The sequence below is a fragment of the Limulus polyphemus genome, unplaced genomic scaffold (assembly GCF_000517525.1).
Source record: "Limulus polyphemus unplaced genomic scaffold, Limulus_polyphemus-2.1.2 Scaffold816, whole genome shotgun sequence".
Lineage (NCBI taxonomy): Eukaryota > Metazoa > Arthropoda > Merostomata > Xiphosura > Limulidae > Limulus > Limulus polyphemus.
Genome location: NW_013666426.1, coordinates 852 through 9,128, shown reverse-complemented (window position 1 = coordinate 9,128; position 8,277 = coordinate 852). Strand labels below are relative to the sequence as shown.

Here is an 8,277-nt window from a genome sequence, read left to right as displayed (position 1 = left end):
CTTCGGTGTATAGGATGCAAGCAGATTTTGACATCAAATTTTGGGGTAAAAAAGTGCAACTTATACACCAAAAAATATGGTACTACTGTTTGACTATTCTAACTGTTCAAATAATTGAAATACTGTCACAGAACTTGCTTGCCCTGTCTTTTTATGCCAAATCTACTTAAGCTATCTGCCACTGTAACTAATTTTAAACTGCTGACTTGAGAGAAATAAAATCCAAAATTGTTATGCAGACAAGACTAATACCTGACAACCTTAAAAGGTGGGAAAACAACACTGAAACATTAGGATGAACTTACTTCTTTTGTTTTTGGTACCATTTTTCTTTGCAGTTTGAAGTTCTTGTTGAACTTTTTTTTCTAAGTAGTCTTGCTTTTTTATAAGCATATCTTCAATAGCTCTTAATCGTTGAATGGCTTCTGCTGGAGTTGGTGTCTTTTGCTTAGACTTTCCACCACCAAAGAGTTTAGTTATGAGACTCATTTTTAGTGTTCTTGTTTGACTATAATGATGTAAAAAAAAATAAGCTAAATCTTAGTATAAAAGGAAAAATTAGTAGCATTAATTTATTGTTAATAAACTTATATAAGTAGGTTGGATATGGTAGATAAAGCACAACACCTACATTATACACAAAAAACTATAGTTTGCCACACAAACATGATGGCTAACTTTAGAATTCAGTATTTACAGAAAACAGTGGTCTTTTCTTTTTTTACTGATATTATTAGAATAAAAAATTTCTTTGCTATTTATGGGTTTAAGGACAATGTTAAAATGTGATTTTTAGCCACGGCATAGCAGCTCATAGAACAGCTCCGAGTTTCTGTTTTAAGTACAAACTTTTAACTCACAGCACCGTCATCTCCTGACCGATTTGAGATCTTATTACAGTTTTGGAGTCAGGATGTCAAACCCTTTGATTGATGTATTTGACCATGCTGCCCAAGGTCTTACAGATTAATTTACTCTAATCCTGCCTAAAAGAATTTCAATTTGAGGGTAGGCCAGTAGAGATCCTGAGGAGTAATAAAACTGAATAGGGTGTACGTGCATCCCATGCTTGATAATGCTGACGCAAAAAAATATAGCTAATAAAAAGGAAAAAAAGATATCGTAGATTAATTTACTCTAATTCTGCCTAAAATAATTTCAGGTGCCATGGCTATTGAGAATTCCCTCATTTATTTTTTATTAAATATCTGTAAATTTACAGGGTTGCCAATTGTAGCCCTGAGTCTTAAAAATGTAGTGCCTTCTTTAGTGAATCTGGAGTAGTTTAGTAACATGTTGTGAAACCTATTAGAAAACTACTCTGACTGATGTGGAACTACTAATAGCGTCAGAATGGAAAAATTTCTTGCAATTGAACCTAGTGTATAAAGTTGGATACAAGAACTCGTACTAACTAGCCAAGGTCTGTGAACCTAGAGAAGAACTTAAGGTATACATGTGTAAGCATGTAGTAAGCTGGAAATTTTAATAATTTTCAAAAAGGTAAAAGTCATCATGAGGTAATACTATTTTGAGGACATCAAATCCTTCTCATCATTTAACATGAACAAGTTTTCTTTGATACGTAGTCTTTAACTCTTAATGATGCGTTGATCTCCCTAAATCATAAGGTTATCAACAGACAGCAAAAAATTTATTAATGTTCAACATAAGGATAAAAACTGTTTTGAGGAACTCATCCATTCATTGTCATTTTATCCAATGACTGGTTATTCACATTCTCCAAACCTACTTTTCAATTTTGATATTAAATTAGCACATTTGTCACTGCAGCAGTTTTAACCCATGCACTAAGCCAGTAATGTAAAATGACTTGCATTGTTTACTTGTATCAAAGAGGAATCAGAAACAGGTGGTTCAATTCTAAGAAATGCTCAGCAAACCTAATTGCTTCAGTGACCATCATATTCACAATATCCTCCATCACAAACAGTTTTAAAACGTTGGCTGAAACGGCCTCTGGTAGCAAATCTGTAACACCTTGAGGCTGTCCAGTAAAAGAAATATCAGTGTCTGAATTGGCATCAGATACAGACGAATCAGACTGAACATTTACATACTCAGTATAATCCAAGCCTCTTTAATTCCAGACACAGAATCACTAGGCTCATAATTACTATCCCTACCTGCTCTTCCTCCTCAAATGACCATGGATCAAATTCTCTTGAAGTACTTGTAGTTTCACTCAGACTAAAATGTTTACACAACACTGCCATCTTGTAGCTTTATGATAACCAAAACAAACCACTGCAGAAATCTTAGGTCAAGTGATTTGAAACTGTAGTGAAAATATTTTTTCTCTCATTCACAAGAGGGCAAGACACCCAATCACTGTACAGCACTAAGAGACTCTTTATCTGTATGCTCGCATGTAATTGTAGCCCCTTTGCTGATTGACATGTTAACAAGTCATTAACGCTTGATTAATAGAAATTATTGATGTGTTAACATGTCGTTAGCAGAGAATGTGTTAACACAGCTTTTCACTAAATTTTAATAAAGTTTTTAGCAATTTACACATGATGCTTATTAGAGTGACATTAGTATAATTATATAATTATACGATTTTGGTGTGGTTGGTCACTTTTGCATTGTTACTGTTTCCTTTCTGCTGTTAGTAAAGCATCTTCTACAATTTACACAACTTGAAGGAATAATTGTTTCCATTCTTTTTTTCTTTGTTATGGTGGCATTATACTCCTCAATAAGGGCAATACCCCTTTCAGCATTGTCATTTACCACATTCAAATGTTGAACTGTCTGTAGTGCCTCCCTGTAATCCTCACTGAACTCCCATGACTCAGTGTCATAATCCAGATATCCAAATGGAATTTCAAGGCACCTGAAAAAGTCTGTTTAGTTTTTTGTCATGATATCTTCAACTGACATGTTCTCAGGCTTCCCGATATTCAGTTGGATGTGCTTTGGAGGTTCATCCATGCCTTCCTTTTCATTTAGTGCCTTTACCACTTCTTGTTTTGTCTGTGAATATAGCCGAGTCAAAGAATGCAAAACCAATGAGTTACTTATTGAGATATCATAGATGTCCAGCAAAATGTTTTATAAACAGATTTTTAAAGGACATAATTTACTTTGTTATACTTAACAAGACATTGTAGGAAGTTAAGATCATTACAAGGAGCAGAAATGGCAACAGGAGCAGTGAACCGTGCTCTAAGATAGACTCGATCAACAAAGATGCAAATGTCACTGATCCCTCTTTCCTTACAGTCATTGAGCTCAAACTGTCCCATCAACATCCAGATCTTGAGAGCATATAATGCCCTGGCCATCCATCATGTATGATGCAGAGCTCTAGGTGCTATTAAATTATAATCCATGAAAAGGGATGCTACCAAGAAAAGTTAGGCTAGTTCAGATGCTCTTGATAATTCTCTCTAAGTTGGTTGACCTGAAGTTGTCTTGTAGAAGTTCTATAAACTACTGTAATGTCATGCAGGGTATTATAGAAGTAACAAGTAACAGCATGGATTATTTACATATGGAATGCTCTTGAACATTCTGATTAATGTGGAATACTCTGGAATATTCCAGAATGTTCTATAATAATAATAGAAGAACAAAATATCGTGTACAGCAATTAGTAAAAAAAAAAACACAGTAAACGGAACAAACTGTCAGAACAAGGTAAAATTTTTAACTACCTTGAGCAACACCTAAATGATATTCAATATGGATAAAACTTGGTGCAAATTATTTATTTATATATTGAAATAAAATAATGGGGTGGATGTTGTAAATTAAAACTTCCAAAACAAGCAACAAACAAACCCACAAGTATGAACTTTGTAGAATAAGAATTTAGGTGAAACACATAATACTAAGAATAAAATACCAAAAATATAAAGACTCAAAATTATTACACTTATTTTCTTCATGGTCTTTCTAGTTTTTTTTTTCTTCATTTAATTATCAATTAAGAAGCATGTAAATCCACAATGATACAGATTTTAATAATAGTAATGATTTATAAGCATAAGGAAGATTTTTTATTGATGGTGGAACATACTACATGTTTTGACAAACCATTGGTCTGTCTTATTTAGAAATATATATTATGTTCCATCATCAATAAAACTCTTTCTTATACTTATAAATTATTGTTTGCCTACACATTATTATATTAACATAATGTGCTTCTTTACTCAAGTACAGATTTTAGTATTATACAGCTTTTGTACACACTATAATCAAGAAAATAAAAAAAATCTCCATATCCAGTTACATATTTCACCTTTTTCAATATATATAGAACATATAAATGAAATCATTCATTTCTTCCATTTTAAACTTAATAAAACCTAGTATAACTACGATACCAAAGATATATTCAAAAATTAAAGTTCGTAAAACTATCCTTTAGCATGCTAGTACGAAATATCATTTGAAACAATCCTTACGATTTGTTTTTGAGACATGAAATTCATCTGAATATGCTTTTTGTACTGTTAGTCAAAGGGGGTTGGCAAGATCAGTCAACATCAGTTAGTATTCAATTCTATTTTGTTCAAATACAAGTAACAAAACATGGAATTTTTTGACACCAATTTTAATGCAATGGGATTAAAAAAAAACAATATAATTTACATTTACTCTTCATTTGGGAAAGGTTTGTTTGTTTGGTTTGAATTTCACACAAAGCTATACGAGAGCTAGCCAGCCCTAATTTAGCAGTGAAAGTCTAGAGGGAAGGCAGCTAGTCATCACCACCCACCACAAACTCTTGTACCAACAAACAGTGGGATTGGCCATCACATTATAATGCTCCCATGGCTGAAAGGGCGAGCATGTTTGGTGGGATGGAGAATTGAACCCGCAACCCTCAGTTTGCAAATCAAGTGTCCTAACCACCTGGCCATGCTGGACCATCTGAGAAAGGAGCCATTAGTACAAAATATTTTTTATATATGCAAAAAAAAAAGACTAATAAGAAGTTATTTTTAGCATATTAAACCACTAAATTACAAGAGGATTTCATGTAGATTATGATTCTACTTTTTTCTACAGTATTATTTACAAAAAAAAAAATAAATACTGCTAGAATTCATCATCATTTACCATAATACCAAACAGACAGTTTATAGTTCAAACAAGTTTTGAACACACAAAACACTGCTTCGTGCAGTACTTCATGACTAATAAACAAATCTAAAAAAAACAAAAATTGAGTTCGGGTTGAACTTGTAATATGGAAAAAGTCAAAAGTCAAGAAATCTACGTTAACATAGCAACTAAATTGCAACTTGGAAAATTTAAGCACAAGTTAATTAACTTACTTTGTACAAACTCTAGCCAGGGTGGGATAAGATAGGTTATTTAATTTTAATATTTGAAACGTGAAAGATAGAGCTTTCCAACAATATCACATTATTGATATTAGTAGATTAGGCCTAAGTTTAGTGAAACGTATAACATCTCCGATATATAAATAAATTTCACTTTCGAATTTCTATGAATGTTTTCACACATGGAACTCACCTACGTGTCGGAAGTATGTCTTATGAGTATGACGTATGTAGAACTAGTATTACTAAAAAAGTAAAACTTAGATTTAGAAGTATTGGTTAATAATTAGAACCTAATAAAGTATAACTAATTTTAACTTTAATTAGATTTGATACGAAACTCAAGTAATTTATAATTTTCTCTATGTATAAGATATACTATTTTAGAATAAAATACTACTGGTATTATTAAACATTCTAATTCACAACTTAAATTTGTATAGGACTAAATAATAAATTTAACATTACGCACTGAAATCTGCTTCCGCGAAAAAGTGAACGTATTTATGTCACTCCAAGCCTAGCGTTATTGCATAGATTCAATCCAATAGCAAACTTTAAAGTTAAAAGACACTGACTAATACCACGGTACAGTAATAATACACTAGCGCAATGACGTATCACGCTATATGCTGATATCAAGACGGATTTATCCCACAGTATAGTAAACTATACTGTAGCATGTTTATACTGTATCATGTATGTAAACAGTATAAGCTAATACTCTTATTGACACACATTATCTATTATAATATATATATATATATGTTTGAATGAGAAAATAAGAAAAAACTGATAGTGGCAAATAGCATACCCTCGATTCAAACTAAAACGTTGTCGCTAGTGGTACTTTGATAGGTTTGTGTCTTTTGTTGATAAATTTCTTGTTTTATAGGGTTGAGTAGTGTAGTCGTTGGAACCGCTATTCTTCATTAGAGACTGAAGAGTTAAAACTTGTTAAGCTAGGACTCAACTAAACACATATCCATGAAACATGAAGTTTTACCAAAATTAGTTTGACATCAGTTTTCAAAATACAGTGAAATATAATAAAAATTTGAGAAAACCATAAAAAAAAATCGTAAAACTCGTGATAAATTAGATGAAATAAGTGTAGAGGATAGTGCGGTTGTTTATTTAAACAAGCTTTGATTGATAAAACATGATAGTTTTTTCATACTTGTTAGTTTTTAAACATAATATTTCAGCATGAATTTTGTGTTTAATAGTATTGTAAAGGTGAAGTTAATAATTTTTAACGATTTTCTATCTATTATTTTAATAAAGGAAGATAAGCGAATTTGAGTCTATAAATACAACTGCAGCTTCGCGAGTTATCTTTTTAATGAAGTGCTGCTATCGCTACAAGAAAAATATAGCGGCGCTATTGTTGAAGCTACATATTTATATAGAAGTATAATAAAATTTTAAAAGTTTTATAAAGACAAATAGGGATCGATATATACGTAACCTAGCTAGCTATAGTGATCTAGAAAGTTTTAATGCTACAAAAAATATTGAAACAGACTAACAGTATTGGCTCAGAAGCTAACATAATTACAGTGATTTGCCAAAGGAGGGATATATTTAAAAAAAAATTAAGTATCTCGGTTTTTGTAGTTTTAATTTTCTTGTTTCAATACGTTTTGTAGCATCAAAACTTTCTATATCACTGTTACGTATTTGCTTGTTTGATTATTCCCGTAAAAATTCTTCCCGAGGAACTTCAGCGATACAAGTCCTTTCTTAAATAAAACTAGTTTATTTTTTCTCAACACAACTTTGCAATACACAGAATTTCCACAGTCACTTTAACTTAAACAACGATTCACGCACTTTACTTACGGTCACTACTGCTCACTTGACTCAATTATCTGTCTCTATATCTATGCCATAATTATCTCCGCTTTATTTGCCGGGCTTATATACTCAAATAGAGGGCGCCTAGAAAAGACTAGAGTTGCCAGGAAAAGTCATGATCCTTCTAGAAACTCATGACGTGTTACCAGAGTCACGTGACTTCCGCTGTCGTAACATCACTATAGCTAGTAAGGTTACATATATATATCGATCTATACTTGTCTTTAACAAATTTAAAAAAAATTATACAGATGTACTTCTTCATCTTCATTTGACTCTAGTGTGCATTGCTCTTCTTTGGAATCACCCGCATCTCTACTTATAGGTTCAGCCCTTGATTCAATGGAGAAGATCCTTCAAAAACAAATAGTAAAATATAAGAAAAGATGTGTATGTGATATGTGGCATGGCTTAGTAATACCAAAGTCCTTGAGTTTGTGGGAATGTTTGTAACTAATGTGTATCTTTAAAAGATGTAAAGCGATTTCTTATTATTGGTACTGTAAATATTCTTTTTGGGCAAACACAACTTGCACTGCATTAAAAACTTTGGGATTGGGATTTACTTGCATTTTCACTTACAACAAATTCAAAATAAGTCTTTTATGTAAGGCCAAAATGGCTGCTTCCACGATTAGACTTACTGTTAAAAGCTTCTGTAATAAAAACATCATCTTTTTTTTATCGGATTCAATTTTATGTCATTAGCTAATGTACATGGCTACGCAACCATACGCCAAGTGTTGCTTTGACCGAATGACGAACGGAAATACGGAGAAATAACGAAATGAATTCTAGTTGCCGTAGAGAACAAGTTCAACAAATATATATTTACTGTGAAAGTTGTTTCATCTGTAGTTTCATATAACGACCAACAAATATATATTTACTGTGAAAGTTGTTTCATATAACGACCAACAAATAGATATTTACTGTGAAAGTTGTTTCACTTGTAGGTTTATGTAACAACCAACAAATAGATATTTACTGTGAAAGTTGTTTCACTTGTAGATTTATGTAACAACCAACAAATAGATATTTACTGTGAAAGTTGTTTCACCTGTAATGAAACTATCATAGTGTATGTCTG

At 32.0% G+C, this 8,277-nt stretch overlaps 1 protein-coding gene across 4 annotated transcripts in view; it reads right to left on the bottom strand.

The window, feature by feature from the left end:
- Nucleotides 1–6,232, bottom strand: part of LOC106460689 (charged multivesicular body protein 4b-like) — a 19,189-nt gene extending 12,957 nt beyond the window's left edge. Inside the window, exons 1-2 of one of the 4 annotated variants that reach the window (XM_013920418.2) lie at nucleotides 6,142–6,232; nucleotides 306–508 (exon numbers count right to left, since the gene is read on the bottom strand). In XM_013920418.2, the coding sequence (XP_013775872.1) occupies nucleotides 306–489 (184 nt within the window). In that variant the 5' untranslated portion in view covers nucleotides 490–508; nucleotides 6,142–6,232. The other 3 variants (XM_013920417.2, XM_013920419.1, XM_013920420.2) reach the window with 3 other exon arrangements.
- Nucleotides 6,233–8,277: the final 2,045 nt, after the last annotated feature.